Genomic DNA, 21,796 nt, shown 5'->3' with positions numbered 1-21,796 from the left:
TCTCTCTCTCTTTCTTTCTCTACCTCTCTCTTTATCACTCCCTTTCTCTCTCTCTCTTTCTCTCTTCCTCTCTCTCTATCACTCCCTTTCTCTCTCTCTTTCTTTCTCTACCTCTCTCTCTATCACTCCCTTTCTCTCTCTCTTTCTTTCTCTACCTCTCTCTCTATCACTCCCTTTCTCTCTCTCTTTCTTTCTCTACCTCTCTATCGCTCCCTTTCTCTCTCTCTTTCTTTCTCTACCTCTCTCTCTATCGCTCCCTTTCTCTCTCTCTTTCTTTCTCTTCCTCTCTCTCTATCACTCCCTTTCTCTCTCTCTTTCTTTCTCTACCTCTCTCTCTATCGCTCCCTTTCTCTCTCTCTTTCTTTCTCTTCCTCTCTCTCTATCGATCCCTTTCTCTCTCTCTCTTTCTTTCTCTTCCTCTCTCTCTCCTAACCTCTCAATCTTGTCTTTCTGTCCAGGTTTGTGTGTATCTACAGAGGTCCCAGTCATACTTACAAGGTGCAGCGCCTGACCGAGTCCACCAGTTACCGGTTCAGGATCCATGCATGTAGTGATGCAGGGGAGGGACCGTTCTCAGACATACATACCTTCTCTACCACCAAGACTGTACCCTCTGCACTCAAAGGTAAGGGTGTGTGTCTGTCTGACGGTGCGTGTGTTTCCATCACAGGAGGCTGCTGAGGGGAGGAAGGCTCATAATAATGGCTGGAATGGAGTGAGTGGACTGATATATCAACCACATGGAAACCATGTGTGATGGGTTTGATACCATTCCATTTATTCCGTTGCAACCACTACTAAATTCAGCAAAAAAAGAAACATCCCTTTTTCAGGACCCTGTCTTTCAAAGATAATTTGTAAAAATCCAAATAACTTCACAGATCTTCATTGTAAAGGGTTTAAACACTGTTTCCCATGCTTGTTCAATGAACCATAAACAATTAATGAACATGCACCCGTGGAACGATCGTTAAGACACTAACAGCTTACAGACGGTAGGCAATTAAGGTCACGGTTATGAAAACTTAGGACACTAAAGAGGCCTTTCTACTGACTCTGAAAAACACCTAAAGAAATATGCCCAGGGTTCTTGCTCATCTGCTTGAACGTGCCTTAGGCATGCTGCCAGGAGGCATGAGAACTGCAGATGTGGCCAGGGCAATAAATTGCAATGTCCGTACTGTGAGACGCCTAAGACAGCCCTACAGGGAGACAGGATGGACAGCTGATCGTCCTCGCAGTGGCAGACCCCGTGTAACAACACCTGCACAGGATTGGTACATCCGAACATCACACCTGCGGGACAGGTACAGGATGGCAACAACAGCTGCCCGAGTTACACCAGGAACGCACAATACCTCCATCAGTGCTCAGACTGTCTGCAATATGCTGAGAGAGGCTGGACTGAGTGCTTGTAGGCCTGTTGTAAGGTAGGTCCTCACCAGACATCACCGGCAACAATGTCGCCTATGGGCACAAACCCACCGTCGCCTGACCAGACAAGACTGGCAAAAAGTGCTCTTCTCTGACGAGTCGCGGTTTTGCCTCACCAGGGACAAGACAGGAATGTCAATGTTCTGCCATGGCCAGCGAAGACCCCGGATCTCAATCCCATTGAGCAGGTCTGGGACCTGTTGGATCGGAGGGTGAGGGCTAGGGCCATTCCCCCCAGAAATGTCTGGGAATTGCAGGTGCTTTGGTGGAAGAGTGGGGTAACATCTCACAGCAAGAACTGGCAAATCTGGTGCAGTCCATGAGGAGGAGATGCACTGCAGTACTTAATGCAGTGATTTTGCAATGATTTTGACACCCCTTTGTTCAGGGACACATTATTCCATTTCTGTTAGTCACATGTCTGTGGAACTTTTATTTAATTGAACCTTTATTTAACCAGGTATGCTAGTTGAGAACAAGTTCTCATTTGCAACTGCGACCTGGCCAAGATAAAGCATAGCAGTGTGAACAGACAACAACACAGAGTTACACATGGAGTGAACAATAAACAAGTCAATAACAGTAGAAAAAAAAGAATCAATATACATTGTGCACAAAAGGCATGAGGAGGTAGGCAATAAATAGGCCATAGGAGTGAATAATTACAATTTAGCAGATTAACACTGGAGTGATAAATGATCAGATGAACATGTGCGGGTAGAGATACTTGTGTGCAAAAGAGCAGAAAAGTAAATAAAATAAAAACAGTATGGGGATGAGATAGGTAGATTGGGTGGGCTATATACCGATGGACTATGTACAGCTGCAGCGATCAGTGAGCTGCTCAGATAGCAGATGTTTAAAGTTGGTGAGGGAGATAAAAGTCTCCAACTTCAGAGATTTTTGCAATTCATTCCAGTTGCAGGCAGCAGAGAACTGGAAGGAAAGGCGGCCAAATTAGGTTTTGGCTTTAGGGATGATCCGTGAGATACACCTGCTGGAGCGCGTGCCAGGGATGGGTGTTGCCATCGTGACCAGTGAACTGAGATAAGGCGGAGCTTTACCTAGCATGGACTTGTAGATGACCTGGAGCCAGTGGGTCTGGCGACGAATATGTAGCGAGGGCCAGCCAACTAGAGCATACAGGTCGCAGTGGTGGGTGGTATAAGGTGCTTTAGTAACAAAACGGATGGCACTGTGATAAACTGCATCCAGTTTGCTGAGTAGAGTATTGGAAGCAATTTTGTAGATGACATCGCCGAAGTCGAGGATCGGTAGGATAGTCAGTTTTACCAGGGTAAGTTTGGCGGCGTGAGTGAAGGAGGCTTTGTTGCGGAATAGAAAGCCGACTCTAGATTTGATTTTAGATTGGATATGTTTGATTTGAGTCTGGAAGGAGAGTTTACAGTCTAGCCAGACACCTAGGTACTTATAGATGTCCACATATTCTAGGTCGGAACCATCCAGGGTGGTGATGCTAGTCAGGCGTGCGGGTGCAGGCAGCGAACGGTTGAAAAGCATGCATTTGGTTTTACTAGCGTTTAAGAGCAGTTGGAGGCCACGGAAGGAGTGTTGTATGGCATTGAAGCTCGTTTGGAGGTTAGATAGCACAGTGTCCAAAGAAGGGCCAGAAGTATACAGAATGGTGTCGTCTGCGTAGAGGTGGATCAGGGAATCGCCCGCAGCAAGAGCAATATCATTGATATGTACAGAGAAAAGAGTCGGCCCGAGAATTGAACCCTGTGGCACCCCCATAGTGACTGTCAGAGGACCGGACAACATGCCCTCCGATTTGACACACTGAACTCTGTCTGCAAAGTAGTTGGTGAACCAGGCAAGGCAGTCTTTAGAAAAACCGAGGCTACTGAGTCTGCCGATAAGAATATGGTGATTGACAGAGTCGAAAGCCTTGGCCAGGTTGATGAAGACGGCTGCACAGTACTCTCTTTTATCGATGACGGTTATGATATCGTTTAGTACCTTGAGCGTGGCTGAGGTGCACCCGTGACTGGCTCGGAAACCAGATTGCATAGCGGAGAAGGTACGGTGGGATTCGAGATGGTCAGTGATCTGTTTGTTGACTTGGCTTTCGAAGACCTTAGGCAGGGCATGATGGATATAGGTCTGTAACAGTTTGTGTCCAAGGTGTCTCCCCCTTTGAAGAGGGGGATGACCGCGGCAGCTTTCCAATCCTTGGGGATACGAAGGAGAGGTTGAACAGGCTGATAATAGGGGTTGCGACAATGGCGGTGGACAGTTTCAGAGATAGAGGGTCCAGATTGTCAAGCCCAGCTGATTTGTATGGGTCCAGGTTTTGCAGCTCTTTCAGAACATCTGCTTTCTGGATTTGGGTAAAGGAGAAGCTGGGGAGGCGTGGGCGAGTAGCTGCGGGGAGGGCGGAGCTGTTGGCCGAGGTTGGAGTAGCCAGGAGGAAGGCATGGCCAGCCGTTGAGAAATGCTTGTTGAAGTTTTCGATTATCACGGATTTATCGGTGGTGACCGTGTTACCTAGCCTCAGTGCAGTGGGCAGCTGGGAAGAGGTGCTCTTGTTCTCCATGGACTTTACAGTGTCCCAGAACTTTTTGGAGTTAGAGCTACAGGATGCAAATTTCTGCTTGAAAAAGCTGGCCTTTGCTTTCCTGACTGACTGTGTGTATTGGTTCCTGACTTCCCTGAACAGTTGCATATCGCGGGGACTATTCGATGCTATTGCAGTCCGCCACAGGATGTTTTTGTGCTGGTCGAGGGCAGTCAGGTCTGGGGTGAACCTAGGGCTATATCTGTTCTTAGTTCTTCATTTTTTGAACGGAGCATGCTTGTCTAAGATGGTGAGGAAGTTACTTTTAAAGAATGACCAGGCATCCTCAACTGACGGGATGAGGTCCATATCCTTCCAGGATACCCGGGCCTGGTCGATTAGAAAGGCCTGTTCGCAGAAGTGTTTTAGGGAGCTTTTGACAGTGATGAGGGGTGGTTGTTTGACCGCGGACCCGTAGCAGATACAGGCAATGAGGCAGTGATCGCTGAGATCCTGATTGAAGACAGCAGAGGTGTATTTGGAGGGCACGTTGGTCAGGATAATGTCTATTAGGCTGCCCATGTTTATGGATTTAGGGTTGTACCTGGTGGGTTCCTTGATGATTTGTGTGAGATTGAGGGCATCTAGCTTAGATTGTAGGACTGCCGGGGTGTTAAGCATATCCCAGTTTAGGTCACCTAACAGTACAAACTCTGAAGCTAGATGGGGGGCGATCAATTCACAGATGGTGTCCAGGGCACAGCTGGGAGCTGAGGGGGGTCAGTAGCAGGTGGCAACAGTGAGAGACTTATTTCTGGAGATTCATTTTTTAAATTAGAAGTTCGAACTGTTTGGGCATAGACCTGGAAAGTATGATATAACTTTGCAGGCTATCTCTGCAGGAGATTGCAACTCCTCCCCCTTTGGCAGTTCTATCTTGACCGAAAGTGTTATAGTTGGGTATGGAAATCTCCGAATTTTTGGTGGCCTTCCTAAGCCAGGATTCAGACACGGCAAGGACATCAGGGTTGGCAGAGTGTGCTAAAGCAGTGAGTAAAACAAACTTAGGGAGGAGACTTCTGATGTTGACATGAATGAAACTAAGGCTTTTCCGATCACAGAAGTCAACAAATGAGGGTGTCTGGGGACACGCGGGGCCTGGGTTTACCTCCACATCACCCGAGGAACAGAGGAGGAGTAGGATGAGGGTGCGGCTAAAGGCTATCAAAACTGGTCGCCTAGAGCGTTGGGGACAAGGAATAAAAGGAGCAGATTTCTGGGCGTGGTAGAATAGATTCAGGGCATAATGTGCAGACAGGGGTATGGTGGGTTGCAGGTACAGCGGAGATAAGCCCAGGTACTGGGTGATGATAAGAGAGGTTGTGTCTCTGGACATGCTGGTTATAATGGGTCGGATTAACTACACTCAGAGCCTGAGTTCGCTGCTGCGGCCAACAGATAAAACATAAATAAACAGAATGGAGTACCGTGATTAATGTACAGTCCAGCAGGCATCAGCTATGTAGCCAAGTGATCACAATGTCCAGGGGGCAGCAGTAGATGGAACAGGGAAGCCGCCACAACGCTACGACACAGCGTTTAAAGTTAGTAGCCCGGGGGTGGTGTTCAGTTTATGTCTCAGTTGTTGAATCTTGTTTTGTTCATACAAATATTTACACATGTTGAGTTTGCTGAAAATAAACGCAGTTGACAGTGAGAGGATGTTTCTTTATTTTGAATTTATGAGTCATCCTCAAATGAAGGTGTCATCAGCTGGTTTCCATGTGTTTATGACATTGTTTGTGACAATGTGTCCTGTCTACCTACAGCTCCCAGAGTGCACCAACTGGAAGGGAATGTGTGTGAGGTCACCTGGGAGACCATCCCACCAATGAGAGGTGACCGTGTCAACTACATCCTGCAGGTGCTGGTTGGACGAGAGTCAGAGTACAAACAGGTAACACACACACACACAGTTCATGTGAGGATAGCTGTATAGAAACATTTGGGTTGAATGCATTCAGTTGTGCAACTGACCAGCTATCCTGTTTCCCTGGTCTTCCATGTACCCTTTCATGTGGTGACAGCAGAGTGAAGGAAGTGTATTAATGACTATTACAGTTCCGAGACCACTGACATTTAACAGTGTCTGCTGCCAATGGCACTTTATGGAAACTCAATATGGTTGTCAATATACACACACACACAATCACACACACACACACACACACACACACACACACACACACACACACACACACACACACACACACACACACACACACACACACACACACACACACACACACACACACACACACACACACACACACACACACACACACACACACACACACACACATTTACATTTAAGTCATTTAGCAGACGCTCTTATCCAGAGCGACTTACAAATTGGTGCATTCACCTTATGACATCCAGTGGAACAGTCACTTTACAATAGTGCATCTAAATCTTAAAGGGGGGGGTGAGAGGGATTACTTATCCTATCCTAGGTATTCCTTAAAGAGGTGGGGTTTCAGGTGTCTCCGGAAGGTGGTGATTGACTCCGCTGTCCTGGCGTCGTGAGGGAGTTTGTTCCACCATTGGGGGCCAGAGCAGCGAACAGTTTTGACTGGGCTGAGCGGGAGCTGTACTTCCTCAGTGGTAGGGAGGCGAGCAGGCCAGAGGTGGATGAACGCAGTGCCCTTGTTTGGGTGTAGGGCCTGATCAGAGCCTGAAGGTACTGAGGTGCCGTTCCCCTCACAGCTCCGTAGGCAAGCACCATGGTCTTGTAGCGGATGCGAGCTTCAACTGGAAGCCAGTGGAGAGAACGGAGGAGCGGGGTGACGTGAGAGAACTTGGGAAGGTTGAACACCAGACGGGCTGCGGCGTTCTGGATGAGTTGAAGGGGTTTAATGGCACAGGCAGGGAGCCCAGCCAACAGCGAGTTGCAGTAATCCAGACGGGAGATGACAAGTGCCTGGATTAGGACCTGCGCCGCTTCCTGTGTGAGGCAGGGTCGTACTCTGCGGATGTTGTAGAGCATGAACCTACAGGAACGGGCCACCGCCTTGATGTTGGTTGAGAACGACAGGGTGTTGTCCAGGATCACGCCAAGGTTCTTAGCGCTTTGGGAGGAGGACACAATGGAGTTGTCAACCGTGATGGCGAGATCATGGAACGGGCAGTCCTTCCCCGGGAGGAAGAGCAGCTCCGTCTTGCCGAGGTTCAGCTTGAGGTGGTGATCCGTCATCCACACTGATATGTCTGCCAGACATGCAGAGATGCGATTCGCCACCTGGTCATCAGAAGGGGGAAAGGAGAAGATGAATTGTGTGTCGTCTGCATAGCAATGATAGGAGAGACTATGTGAGGTTATGACAGAGCCAAGTGACTTGGTGTATAGCAAGAATAGGAGAGGGCCTAGAACAGAGCCCTGGGGGACACCAGTGGTGAGAGCGCGTAGTGAGGAGACAGATTCTCGCCACGCCACCTGGTAGGAGCGACCTGTCAGGTAGGACGCAATCCAAGCGTGGGCCGCGCCGGAGATGCCCAACTCGGAGAGGGTGGAGAGGAGGATCTGATGGTTCACAGTATCGAAGGCAGCCGATAGATCTAGAAGGATGAGAGCAGAGGAGAGAGAGTTAGCTTTAGCAGTGCGGAGCGCCTCCGTGATACAGAGGAGAGCAGTCTCAGTTGAATGACTAGTCTTGAAACCTGACTGATTTGGATCAAGAAGGTCATTCAGAGAGAGATAGCGGGAGAGCTGGCCAAGGACGGCACGTTCAAGAGTTTTGGAGAGAAAAGAAAGAAGGGATACTGGTCTGTAATTGTTGACATCAGAGGGATCGAGTGTAGGTTTTTTCAGAAGGGGTGCAACTCTCGCTCTCTTGAAGACGGAAGGGACGTAGCCAGCGGTCAGGGATGAGTTGATGAGCGAGGTGAGGTAAGGGAGAAGGTCTCCGGAAATGGTCTGGAGAAGAGAGGAGGGGATAGGGTCAAGCGGGCAGGTTGTTGGGCGGCCGGCCGTCACAAGACGCGAGATTTCATCTGGAGAGAGAGGGGAGAAAGAGGTCAGAGCACAGGGTAGGGCAGTGTGAGCAGAACCAGCGGTGTCGTTTGACTTAGCAAACGAGGATCGGATGTCGTCGACCTTCTTTTCAAAATGGTTGACGAAGTCATCTGCAGAGAGAGAGGAGGGGGGAGGGGAGGAGGATTCAGGAGGGAGGAGAAGGTGGCAAAGAGCTTCCTAGGGTTAGAGGCAGATGCTTGGAATTTAGAGTGGTAGAAAGTGGCTTTAGCAGCAGAGACAGAGGAGGAAAATGTAGAGAGGAGGGAGTGAAAGGATGCCAGGTCCGCAGGGAGGCGAGTTTTCCTCCATTTCCGCTCGGCTGCCCGGAGCCCTGTTCTGTGAGCTCGCAATGAGTCATCGAGCCACGGAGCGGGAGGGGAGGACCGAGCCGGCCTGGAGGATAGGGGACATAGAGAGTCAAAGGATGCAGAGAGGGAGGAGAGGAGGGTTGAGGAGACAGATTCAGGAGATAGGTTGGAGAAGGTTTGAGCAGAGGGAAGAGATGATAGGATGGAAGAGGAGAGAGTAGCGGGGGAGAGAGAGCGAAGGTTGGGACGGCGCGATACCATCCGAGTAAGGGCAGTGTGGGAGGTGTTGGATGAGAGCGAGAGGGAAAAGGATACAAGGTAGTGGTCGGAGACTTGGAGGGGAGTTGCAATGAGGTTAGTGGAAGAACAGCATCTAGTAAAGATGAGGTCGAGCGTATTGCCTGCCTTGTGAGTAGGGGGGGGAAGGTGAGAGGGTGAGGTCAAAAGAGGAGAGGAGTGGAAAGAAGGAGGCAGAGAAGGAATGAGTCAAAGGTAGACGTGGGGAGGTTAAAGTCGCCCAGAACTGTGAGAGGTGAGCCGTCCTCAGGAAAGGAGCTTATCAAGGCATCAAGCTCATTGATGAACTCTCCGAGGGAACCTGGAGGGCGATAAATGATAAGGATGTTAAGCTTGAAAGGGCTGGTAACTGTGACAGCATGGAATTCAAAGGAGGCGATAGACAGATGGGTAAGGGGAGATAGAGAGAATGACCACTTGGGAGAGATGAGGATCCCGGCGCCACCACCCCGCTGACCAGAAGCTCTCGGGGTGTGCGAGAACACGTGGGCGGACGAAGAGAGAGCAGTAGGAGTAGCAGTGTTGTCTGTGGTGATCCATGTTTCCGTCAGTGCCAAGAAGTCGAGGGACTGGAGGGAAGCATAGGCTGAGATGAACTCTGCCTTGTTGGCCGCAGATCGGCAGTTCCAGAGGCTACCGGAGACCTGGAACTCCACGTGGGTCGTGCGCGCTGGGACCACCAGATTAGGGTGGCCGCGGCCACGCGGTGTGGAGCGTTTGTATGGTCTGTGCAGAGAGGAGAGAACAGAAGAGGCTACAGAAGAGGCTACGCTAATGCAAAGGAGATTGGAATGACAAGTGGACTACACGTCTCGAATGTTCAGAAAGTTAAGCTTACGTAGCAAGAATCTTGTTGACTAAAATGATTAAAATGATACAGTACTGCTGAAGTAGGCTAGCTGGCAGTGGGTGCGTTGTTGACACTACACTAATCAAGTCATTCCGTTTAGAGTAATAGTTTCTACAGTGCTGCTATTCGGGGGCTAGCTGGCTAGCTAGCAGTGTTGTTTACGTTACGTTGCGTTAAAAGAACACACACACACACACAATCACACTTGCCCTTTTGGCAGTCGAACAGCTCTTCAGGTGAATGAGTATTGAAAAGACACACGCAGACACACACATATCTGATGTGTTCGTGAAGAGTTTTGTGGTCCTTATCTCCGGTTAAGTTTTGAACTTATTGATCTAGCGAGCAGTTGGAGGCAGAAGACGTGTGTGTGTGTCCTAAGTGGTTCTTGAGGTAGTTAAATCCCTTCTGTACAGAGGCAGCGTTGATAATGTTAACCAGATAACAGCTTCTATAGCCTCTTTCATGCACTCATTGGATTTCACTAATGTAGAAGAGCAGCAGGGGGACTGTTAAGAGCCAATACTAACACACACACACACACACACACACACACACACACACACACACACACACACACACACACACACACACACACACACACACACACACACACACACACACACACACACACACACACACACACACACACTGAGCATTAACCTGTTTGGTCTGAATCAATTTGTTGTTGTTGATGAGGTCACAATGTACTTTCTAAATCAACGTTCTTTCTCTCTCTCTCTCTCTCTCTCTCTCTCTCTCTCTCTCTCTCTCTCTCTCTCTCTCTCTCTCTCTCTCTCTCTCTCTCTCTCTCTCTCTCCAGGTGTTTAAGGGAGAAGAGAGTGCCTTCCAAATCACCGGACTCCAAGGCAACACCGACTACCGTTTCCGTGTATGCGCCTGCCGCCGTTGCCAGGATACCAACCAGGAACTCTGTGGCCCTCTAAGCCCCTCCTCCCCATTCACCCTGCGTCGTCAGGAGCAACAGTGCCTGGGGGAGACCAGCGCCGTGGAGACGGTGAAAGGGGCGGGGATAATATCCAGCGATGAGCGCTTTGCGGCGGTCGTGGTGTGTGTGTTCGCCGGTGTCTCCATCCTCATGGCCTGTCTGCTACAATACTTCTTCATGAAGTGAGGGAATGAATCGGCAACAGGATAGAAAAGAGAAAACAAAACGATAGCGAAAGAAAACTAGCATCTACTAAAGAAAGGAAAGAAAACAAACACTAGAGAATCAAGTGCAGGATAGAAAGAGAAAAAAACCGAGAGAGGAAACAGACTTCAAACGAAACAGACCTGAGCTGTACTTCAGTTATTCTACCGCGACATTGTAGTCCACGTATCTCTTTCCTTTTCTCTCTCCCCTCTCTCCTCTCTCTCTTTCCCTCTCTCTCTCGCTCGCTCTCTCTGTTTCTCTTGTCATTGTTATTTTGGTCTCTCTATCTTATGTAATGGATGTATTTTGGAGGGAAGCTGTTCGTGGCCAGAACAAACAAACTGATAACCAAGCATTAGCCAGCCAGGAGCCCAGCAAGCTCCTCAATGACCCGCATGACATTATTTTGTATCTTTTTAAACCTAATAGACAAAGTGTGCTTTTCTTTATATTTCTTTCCTTTCAATTCCTTACTTTACTGTGTCTGTGTCCTATTTGCGCTGTTCGCTGCAGTCTTTTGTAGTTTTTTTTCCGTTGTGCCATTTTGAAATGTAGTTCTCAAACTTTAGCCATGTATTCATCACTATCTGTTACCTTGTCTATTATAGGCCAAATCATGCAATCTTGATGCACAGATGCACACAGACACATAGACACAGACACACAGAAACACATGCAGATGCACAGCGTAACAAACACACACACACACACATGCACACACACACACATGCACAGAGAGACAGAAACACACACACTCACTCAGATGCCTTCTCTTCTGTGTTCTTTATTCAGCTACCAAAGCGATGCCATTGTTAAAAAATGCTGCTATCCTGTTTCGTTATATCTGAGAAAGAATGGATTTAGTTACCTAATATATACAATCTATATCAAATATATCTAAGATAGATCTACCTATCTATATTTGTAGGGGGCGATGCTATGATGTAATATAAGAAGTGTAGAGGTCTGATTGACAGAGAGAAAGAGGAGGGATCCAGGTAGATGTTGCCTTTTAACCACAGATCTAGGACCAGCTTCCTCTCCCCTGAAGCTAACCTAAACCCTTAGGAGTGGGAAATGCAAAGCTGACTTTAGATCAGTTTAGGGCAAGGGTGTAAAACCAGGCTCCTAGAGGGCCACACACCTGGCCATATCTAGCCAATCAGCAACAACAGTTGATCAATTTAGTTTGAGGTTGATAAAAACATGATGACACTTTGACCTGTGAGAACTGGACCTGACACCCCTGGTCTAGGGATAACCTGGTATATTCCACTGGGAGTGGTTTAGTGAATTATAATATGTATTCTAGGTGCTCACCTGCAGATCTGAGGTCAGTTCAGTAGCCAGTCCCCGCTGTCGAATGTAGAGGTTACTGAAGTAACCTTTTATCCGCCCCCTGCCCCCACTCAACCCTCATACCTATTCATACCCTTCTTTTTTCTCTGCCCCCTCTCTCTTTTTCTCTCCCTCTGCCATTCTCAGTACGTCTCCCTCCCCTCCTCATTCCTAACCTCCCTCCCTCTCCCTCCGTCTCTCTAATTAATGCTGTTATCATCCCTCTCTCTCTCTAAGCTGTGCTTCACTCCTACTGTTATCATCCCACTCTCTCTCTCTCTCTCTCTCTCTCTCTCTAAGCTGTGCTTCACTCCTACTGTTATCATCCCTCTCTCTCTCTCTCTCTAAGCTGTGCTTCACTCCTACTGTTATCATCCCACTCTCTCTCTCTCTCTCTAAGCTGTGCTTTACTCCTACTGTTATCATCCCACTCTCTCTCTCTAAGCTGTGCTTCACTCCTACTGTTATCATCCCTCTCTCTCTCTCTCTCTCTCTCTCTCTCTCCCTCTCTCTCTCTCTCTCTCTCTAAGCTGTGCTTCACTCCTACTGTTATCATCCCACTCTCTCTCTCTCTCTCTAAACTGTGCTTCACTCCTACTGTTATCATCCCTCTCTCTCTCTCTCTCTCTCTCTCTCTCTCTCTCTCTCTCTCTCTCTCTCTCTCTCTCTCTCTCTCTCTCTCTCTCAGCTGTGCTTCACTCCTACTGTTATCATCCCACTCTCTCTCTCTCTCTCTCTCTCTCTCTCTCTCTCTCTCTCTCTCTCTCTCTCTCTCTCTCTCTCTCTCTCTCTCAGCTGTGCTTCACTCCTACTGTTATCATCCCTCTCTCCCCCTCTCTCTCTCTCTCTCTCTGCAAGCTGTGCTTCACTCCTACTGTTATCATCCCACTCTCTCTCTCTCTCTCTCTCTCTCTCTCTCTCTAAGCTGTGCTTAACTCCTACTGTTATCATCCCACTCTCTCTCTCTCTCTCTCTCTCTCTCTCTCTCTAAGCTGTGCTTCACTCCTACTGTTATCATCCCTCTCTCTCTCTCTCCCCCTCTCTCTCTCTCTCTCTCTCCAAGCTGTGCTTCACTCCTACTGTTATCATCCCTCTCTCTCTCTCTCTCTCTCTCTCTCTCTCTCTCTCTAAACTGTGCTTCACTCCTACTGTTATCATCCCTCTCTCTCTCTCTCTCTCTCTCTCTCTAAACTGTGCTTCACTCCTACTGTTATCATCCCTCTCTCTCTCCCTCTCCAAGCTGTGCTTCACTCCTACTGTTATCATCCCTCTCTCTCTCTCTCTCTAAGCTGTGCTTCACTCCTACTGTTATCATCCCACTCTCTCTCTCTCTCTCTCTCTAAACTGTGCTTCACTCCTACTGTTATCATCCCTCTCTCTCTCTCTCTCCCTCTCTCTCTCTCTCTCTCTCTCTCTCTCTCTCTCTCTCTCTCTCTCTCTCTCTCTCTCAGCTGTGCTTCACTCCTACTGTTATCATCCCTCTCTCTCTCTCTCTCTAAACTGTGCTTCACTCCTACTGTTATCATCCCTCTCTCTCTCCCTCTCCAAGCTGTGCTTCACTCCTACTGTTATCATCCCACTCTCTCTCTCTCTCTCTCTCTCTCTCTCTCTCTCTCTCTCTCTCTCTCTCTCCAAGCTGTGCTTCACTCCTACTGTTATCATCCCACTCTCTCCTCTCTCTCTCTCTCTCTCTCTCTCTCTCTCTCTCTCTCTCTCTCTCTCTCTCTCTCTCTCTCTCTGTGCTTCAAGCCTACTGTTATCATCCCTCTCTCTCTCTCTCTCTAAACTGTGCTTCACTCCTACTGTTATCATCCCTCTCTCTCTCCCTCTCCAAGCTGTGCTTCACTCCTACTGTTATCATCCCACTCTCTCTCTCTCTCTCTCTCTCTCTCTCTCTCTCTCTCTCTCTCTCTCTCTCAAGCTGTGCTTCACTCCTACTGTTATCATCCCACTCTCTCTCTCTCTCTCTCTCTCTCTCTCTCTCTCTCTCTCTCTCTCTCTCTCTCTCTCTCTCTCCAAGCTGTGCTTCACTCCTACTGTTATCATCCCTCTCTCTCTCTCTCTCTCTAAGCTGTGCTTCACTCCTACTGTTATCATCCCTCTCTCTCTCTCTCTCCAAGCTGTGCTTCACTCCTACTGTTATCATCCCACTCTCTCTCTCTCTCTCTCTCTCTCTCTCTCTCTCTCTCTCTCTCTCTCTCTCTCTCTCTCTCTCTCTAAGCTGTGCTTCACTCCTACTGTTATCATCCCTCTCTCTCTCTCTCTCTCTCTAAACTGTGCTTCACTCCTACTGTTATCATCCCTCTCTCTCTCTCTCTCTCTCTCTCTCTCTCTCTCTCTCTCTCTCTCTCTCTCTCTCTCTCAAGCTGTGCTTCACTCCTACTGTTATCATCCCACTCTCTCTCTCTCTCTCTCTCTCTCTCTCTCTCTCTCTCTCTCTCTCTCTCTCTCTCTCTCTCTCTCTCTCTCTCTCCAAGCTGTGCTTCACTCCTACTGTTATCATCCCACTCTCTCTCTCTCTCTCTCTCTCTCTCTCTCTCTCTCTCTCTCTCTCTCTCTCTCTCTCTCTCTCTCTCTCTCTCTCTCTCTCTCTAAGCTGTGCTTCACTCCTACTGTTATCATCCCTCTCTCTCCAAGCTGTGCTTCACTCCTACTGTTATCATCCCACTCTCTCTCTCTCTCTCTCTCTCTCTCTCTCTCTCTCTCTCTCTCTCTCTCTCCAAGCTGCTGTGCTTCACTCCTACTGTTATCATCCCACTCTCTCTCTCTCTCTCTCTCTCTCTCTCTCTCTCTCTCTCTCTCTCTCTCCAAGCTGTGCTTCACTCCTACTGTTATCATCCCACTCTCTCTCTCTCTCTCTCTCTCTCTCTCTCTCTCTCTCTCTCTCTCTCTCTCTCTCTCTCTCTCTCTCTGTGCTTCACTCCTACTGTGCTTCATCCCTACTCTCTCATCCCTCTCTCTCTCTCTCTCTCTCTCTCTCTCTCTCTCTCTCTCTCTCTCTCTCTCTCTCTCTCTCTCTCCAAGCTGTGCTTCACTCCTACTGTTATCATCCCTCTCTCTCTCTCTCTCTAAGCTGTGCTTCACTCCTACTGTTATCATCCCTCTCTCTCTCTCTAAACTGTGCTTCACTCCTACTGTTATCATCCCTCTCTCTCTCTCTCTCTCTCTCTCCAAGCTGTGCTTCACTCCTACTGTTATCATCCCACTCTCTCTCTCTCTCCAAGCTGTGCTTCACTCCTACTGTTATCATCCCTCTCTCTCTCTCTCTCTCTCTCTCTCTCTCTCTCCCCCTCTCTCTCTCTCTCCCCCTCTCTCTCTCTCTCTCTCTCTAAGCTGTGCTTCGCTCCTACTCGTCAGTTCGCAGAGCCTTTAACTGCTCCAACACCTTTGCCAAAGTCGATGGGAAAGTTACGCTACAATTTCTCTATTGGTTCTATACCTTTATTTATATACGATAGAATATTTGCATACAGTACTTTACAAGCCAATTACAGTGCAATCTTGTCAGTTATTTATTGTTTAAAAAATAAAAAATTAAGAGACAAATGTAAGTGTAGTTACAAATGTACTAATTTGTTTTTTCTCTCGTAGCATGTTATATTGTTATTATGATCATTTTTCTGTTTTTGTTGGATGTTATTTTAGATGTTTGATTTAAGGCCAGCATTTCGTACTCTCAGTAGCCAATTACATATCTCATGTATTCTCTTACAGTTGTTGGGAAAACCTGTAGTTGTTTCATTATTCTGTATGTCGGTGTCAGTGCCGTTTTTAACATGGTAACCAAATGTCTGTCCTTGTCATCTCGTCTCTGACACACAGAACTGGCTCTTATCCATAACCACGTGACCGTCACGTCATAACACCAATAATGGTGGCTTTAGAATTGTTATGGGTGTCATGATTTCACGGTTATGACCAGCCTGTGTGGTTTTCTGTGTGTATTAAGAGATGTAGCAAACCGTTAGCCAGGTTATATTGGTAAAGATTTTAGACAGCTGGAGAAAACACACAAAAGTCTCTTCAGAAACGTTACCTTTTCTGATATTAAGGTTATGTTGGCGTCTGTATTGGGATTTAAGCAGAAGCACGACGTACCGTACAACTCTGAGGGGGCACTGGTGGTTAAATAATGTACACTCTTAGAGAAAAGGGTTCCAAACGGTTTCTTCGGCTGTTCCCATAGGAGAACCCTTTTGGGTTCCACGTAGAACCCTCCAATGGGGGACAGTCGAAGAACTCTTAAATGCTCTAGGTAGCAGCTTTTTTCCCGTAGAGTTTATGAAGGTACACTGAAGGTTAAATAAGGTATGAAGGTACTCTTTACCAGTTACTGTAACCAGTGCTTGAAGAGGACGGCAGAGGGTGGCGGGACTGACTTTAATTCTACCGTTTGAGCCGGGATTCTGTAAGAGTTTCCATTATTCAGACAGTATGACGAGACTTGAAGACTCAGGTTAGCTCCTAGGCTTCAGTTCCAGGGGCTAACACAGTCTTGGGACACTGTACAGTGCCCCTCAGTGGGAAGGTGTGTGGTGTCTCGGGGAGTCAGAACAATAGTTGCCTTAATTTGTCGTTTATACTGCCTAATGTTATAGGTTAGGACATGTTTGATGTCATATCTGTTTGGATTATTTCTGCCAAAATCGAGGCTTGTGTCATGCCATTTTACTTTGCATGTGTGTGTGACACGCACACACACACACACACACGTTCCTTTTAACGTTATCCTCGCTCTAAAGGGTTCCTTGATGTTCCCTCTGTGACCACACATCATTATTATTCCTGTCACATTGTTATCCTCTCAAAAAGGAAAGACGCTTCGTTCATATTTTTACTATTTTTAATGTTTCTTTTTTGGGAAAAGCAAAATGTATTAAATGTTCCGTTGTTAAATATACTACCCCTTTATTGAGTCTTAACACGCTGATTTCACACTGAAAAAAAGGTCAAAAAGACTACAACAATCAAATCGGGATGTCAGTCAGACCGATGAGGATGAGGATGAGGATGATGAGGAATACTTTTCCCAGCTTGTCGTCGTATAAAGAGCCTTGGTGATTATTTTCTGTCCAGTATTTTGCTTAGAATTGATAGTCAGTGCAGAGTTATTATACGTATAAGAGATGTAGTATTGACGCTAAAATGAGGCAAGTACAACTAACAGATTATATGGAGCACTTTTAAAGCGGTAGACCCTTAGCCCACAGGGTAAGTGTCTGTCCTGCGAGATCCGTGATGTTTTTCATCAGACAGCTTCTTGTTTTGATACCAGACACACAGCTGCCTGCCGGGCACTCTGTTACATTGGCATTACTATGTCGTCTGGAGTTTGGACCACGTCATTGTTGTGACTGAGTCGTCTGGCACTGTTGGGTCATTTGGTGTTGCTGTGTCATACAGCGTTACTCTGTCATCTGACGTGACTTTGTCATGTTGTGTCCGTCTTTCCTGTCCACCTGTCTCAGTTAGAAAGAAGACTGTTGATATGTCCTGTTGTGTTAAATCTGCCCCAAGCCTTTTACAGCCAAATCATTCCCGAAGTTGTTTTAAATCTCCCCCAAGCCTTTTACAGCCAAATCATTCCCGAAGTTGTGTTAAATCTCCTCCAAGCCTTTTACAGCCAAATAATTCCCGAAGTTGTGTTAAATCTCCTCCAAGCCTTTTACAGCCAAATCATTCCCGAAGTTGTGTTAAATCTCCCCCAAGCCTTTTACAGCCAAATCATTCCCCAAGTTGTGTTAAATCTCTCCCAAGCCTTTTACAGCCAAATCATTCCCGAAGTTGTGTTAAATCTCTCCCAAGCCTTTTACAGCCAAATCATTCCCGGAGTTGTGTTAAATCTCCTCCAAGCCCTTTACAGTCAAATCATTCCTGATGTGTTAAATCTGCCCCAAGCCTTTTACAGCAAAATCATTCCCGATGTTGTGTTAAATCTGCCCCAAGCCTTTTACAGCCAAATCATTCCCGAAGTTGTGTTAAATCTCCTCCAAGCCTTTTACAGTCAAATCATTCCTGATGTGTTAAATCTCCTCCAAGCCTTTTACAGCAAAATCATTCCTGATGTTGTGTTAAATCTGCCCCAAGCCTTTTACAGCCAAGTCATTCCTCATGCCTAGGAACAGGAGTTTTCCTTAACCATGTGAATTGACCAGGACACATGGTTAGGACACATGGTCACGAAATACTCCTGTCCATACTCCCTAATAATGCCCTAACAAACATTCCAATGTTGTCGTGGGCTGCGATTTGAATGAAAAAAAGAAAATCATACATTTCTACGGTTAGGATAATAGTAGGCCTGTGATATCACCAATGCTGACCCAATGTTCCCTAAAGGTTTTTGGCTAATATTCTCTCAAGCTTTTGCCTCGTGTTTTTCCAGGGCTTGGCCCAGTAGCTACTTGTCTGTGTGAGCAGGGTACACCCTGTAAGATTTGTATTTAGGCAAATCTTTAGACCCTTCTGGCCCTGCTGATCTAGTGGGTCCTGAACAAAACATATACTTCTGCCCAGCAACCCAGCATCTGTGCCTTCTGATTGGTTACTTTTTTTTGTCAGATTTATAAAAATAGAAAAATGAAACGGAAAATACAGATTTATACGGATTTTGAATATGAGAGATTGGATATTGAATGGGTAACAGTCCCAGATTAATGTATGAAGACTTGTATGTATTAAACATTTTTTTATTAGTCTGGAACAAAAACAAACCAACAACATATTTGTACCTCACACTTATCAAAACAAACATTCCAATGTTGTCGTGGGCTGCGATTTGAAAGAAAAAAAGAAAATCATACATTTCTACTACTTTGTATTATAAATGTTAGACTATTTCATATGCATTATATAAAATAAACCGCCATATCAATTTTAATGTATAGATTTTGCAAATACTACCCTCTGTATGTAAGACCTAACTGTATCGGTAGCCTGTGTTATATAATATATTTATGCCCAATAAATGTTACATTTTTTCTGACCTTGACTGAAATCCTTGTTTTGTGTGTCATCGTTTATTGTTTGATTTCCTATTCATACTGTCACGAGTCCAACCGAGGGTGGTTTCCCTTCCCGGGCGGGTGGCGCTCGGCGGTCGTCGTCACCGGCCTATTAGCTGCCACTGATTGTCTTTCCTCCCCCTCCTTGTATGTTTATTGGTAGCACCTGTCTATGTATGATTAGTTTGTCTTTATTAGACAGCCGGCCCGCCTGGTTGTTGTGTGGGATTATTTCAGTGTAACCTTCGGCTCTGTTGTAGAGGTACGTGTTAGTGCCTGGTTGTGATTTTTCCGTTGTACATTTTCATTCCCTGTGTTTGGGGCCGTTACTATTGTGAGCACCCTGTGGTGCGTTGGTGCTATTAAAGACGCACAGCATTGCACTCTCTGTCTCCTGCGTTTGACTCCACACCCACGACACCCGGAGCATTACACATACATTGGTTATGTGATATGCTTTGTGGTAGTCTATATAAAGGTTAGAAAGGCGGACTAGGTTTGCTTGTTCAAATCCCGGGCAATTAAAAAGCGAATTAGCAACCGCAGAGCTGCTGGTTAGTTCCCAAGTGCCATTTCTTGCAGTTAGTCCCTTTGCAAGGCAGCAGAACTGGGACTGACCTTGTGCCTGTCAATGTGTGTGTGATGCGGGTGCGTGCTTGCTTGCGTGCCGTGTGTGCATGGAGGAAAGTGTCTGTGATGATGAGATAGTCAGGCAATCAGACTCAACAGGGGACTGGTATTTATCACCGTCGTCACAACACTGTCTGAATAAGGAATAAGAGAAGAACATTATAGAAGGTAACTTTATTGTCCATTGTCCACAGGAAAACACAAATGTGTCCATTCCCCATCAGGGACATATTCTGAGAGGTTGGCGCACCGGGTCGGCCACAGTACGACACCCCTGGATCAATTTAGCTCAAAGGCACACTGGTGTCTTCAATGTTCATTTGAATTCATGTCCCATGTAACGTCGATGTGAGTTCATATCTGACTGAAAGCTAGAGGACATTTACTCAAGGTTTGGTTTATCTGTAGATAGAGGTATTAGATATACACTCTTTATAGTAAACAATTAGCAATGGGCTCGCTGCAACATCATTTTTCTCCAAATAAATAAGGTTACTGTATCATGATAAATGTAACCAATAAAGAGTTAAATAGACAGGAATCCATATGGAATAGTGTCATTTGGCTCTGGTCACTGTAGTGCCTTCGGAAAGTATTCAGACCGCTTGACTTTTTCCACATTTTGTTACGTTACAGCCTTATTCTAAAATGGATTAAATATATAGAAAATCCTCAGCAATCTACACACAAAACCCCATAATGTTTTTTTAGAAATGTATTAAGTATAAAAACTGAAATACCTTATTTACTTAAGTATTAAGACTTTTAGCTATGAGTCTCGAAATTGAGCTCAGGTGCATCCTGTTTCCATTGATCATCCTTGAGATGTTTCTACAACTTGATTGGAATCCACCTGTGGTAAATTCAGTTGACTGGACATGATTCGGAAAGGCACACACCTGTCTATGTTAGGTCCCACAGTTGACAGTGCATATCAGAGCAAAAACCTAGCCATGAGGTCGAAAGAATTGTCCATAGAGCTCCGAGACAAGATTGAGTCGAGGTACAGATCTGGGGAAGAGTACCATAAAATTTCTGCAACATTGAATGTCCCCAAGAACACAGTTGCCTAAATCAACCTTAAATGGAAGAAGTTTGGAATCACCAAGACTCTTTCTAGAGCTGGCTGCCCGACGGAAGCCACTCCTCAGTAAAAGGCACATGACAGCCCGCTTGGAGTTTGCCAAAAGGCACCTAAAAGAAACAAGATTTTCTGGTCTGATGAAACCAAGATTGAACTCTTCAGCCTGAATGCCAAGAGTCACATCTGGAGGAAACCTGAATGTCCTTGAGTGGCCCAGCCAGAGCCCGGACTTGAATCCGATCAAACATCTCTGTAGAGACCTGAAAATAGCTGTGCAGCAACGCTCCCATACAACCTTACAGAGCTTGAGAGGATCTGCAGAGAAGAATGGGAGAATCTCCCCAAATACAGGTGTGCCAAGCTTGTAGCGTCATACCCAAGAAGACTCGAGGCTGTAATCGCTGCCAAAGATGCTTAAACAAAGTACTGAGTAAAGGGTCTGAATAGTTATGTAAATGTGATATTTCACATTTATTTATTTTTAATTCATGTAATAAACATTTCTAAAAAACTTTTTTTTTTGTCATTATGGGGTTATTGTGTGTAGATTGAAGAGAGGAAAAATAACAATTCAATCAATTTTAGGATAAGGCTGCAACCTAACAAAATTAGGAAAAGTCATGGGGTCTGAATACTTTCTGAAGGCACTGTAGGGAATAAGGTATCATTTGAGGTACAGCCAGACATAAATCACATCTATAATCCAGCCGACGCTGTGAAAAAATGAAACCTTCACATTGTTTTAGGGCGAATCTCCTATTTAATGGGCACTATAACCCTGGCTGAACCATGTGTGTCTGGAGAAGAGACCAGCGGGGAGGGGAGATGCACAAAAGCACATGCAGCCTCTTCTTCGACACTCACTGATTTGTGCAGGAACATTGCCATCGATCCTCTCTCACTCTCTTTGTCTTTCTATCTCTCTTCTCTCTCACATTCTGTCTCTCTCTGTCTCTACCTCTCTCGCTCCCCTCCGTCTCTCAGTGTGTGTTTGTTTGAGTGTGTGTGTGCACGCGCCTGTGTCCAGCAATAGCTTGTGATTTACTCCCCAGCGGCCTCGATAGCATCTCACTGGATAACAGGAGGGATTAAATCACAGAGAAAT

At 46.4% G+C, this 21,796-nt stretch overlaps 1 protein-coding gene across 1 annotated transcript in view; it reads left to right on the top strand.

The window, feature by feature from the left end:
* Positions 1–12,201, top strand: part of LOC124010710 (fibronectin type III domain-containing protein 3B-like) — a 187,474-nt gene extending 175,273 nt beyond the window's left edge. Inside the window, 3 exon segments of the mRNA XM_046323359.1 lie at positions 459–625; positions 5,782–5,909; positions 10,303–12,201. Coding sequence (XP_046179315.1) covers positions 459–625; positions 5,782–5,909; positions 10,303–10,614 — 607 coding nt within the window. The 3' untranslated portion in view covers positions 10,615–12,201.
* The last annotated feature ends 9,595 nt before the right edge of the window (positions 12,202–21,796 follow it).

The sequence above is a fragment of the Oncorhynchus gorbuscha genome, linkage group LG23 (genome assembly GCF_021184085.1).
Source record: "Oncorhynchus gorbuscha isolate QuinsamMale2020 ecotype Even-year linkage group LG23, OgorEven_v1.0, whole genome shotgun sequence".
In the NCBI taxonomy this organism is placed as follows: Eukaryota; Metazoa; Chordata; class Actinopteri; order Salmoniformes; family Salmonidae; genus Oncorhynchus; species Oncorhynchus gorbuscha.
Note: the sequence above shows the minus strand (reverse complement) of the source record. Positions and strands in the feature narration are given on the sequence as shown.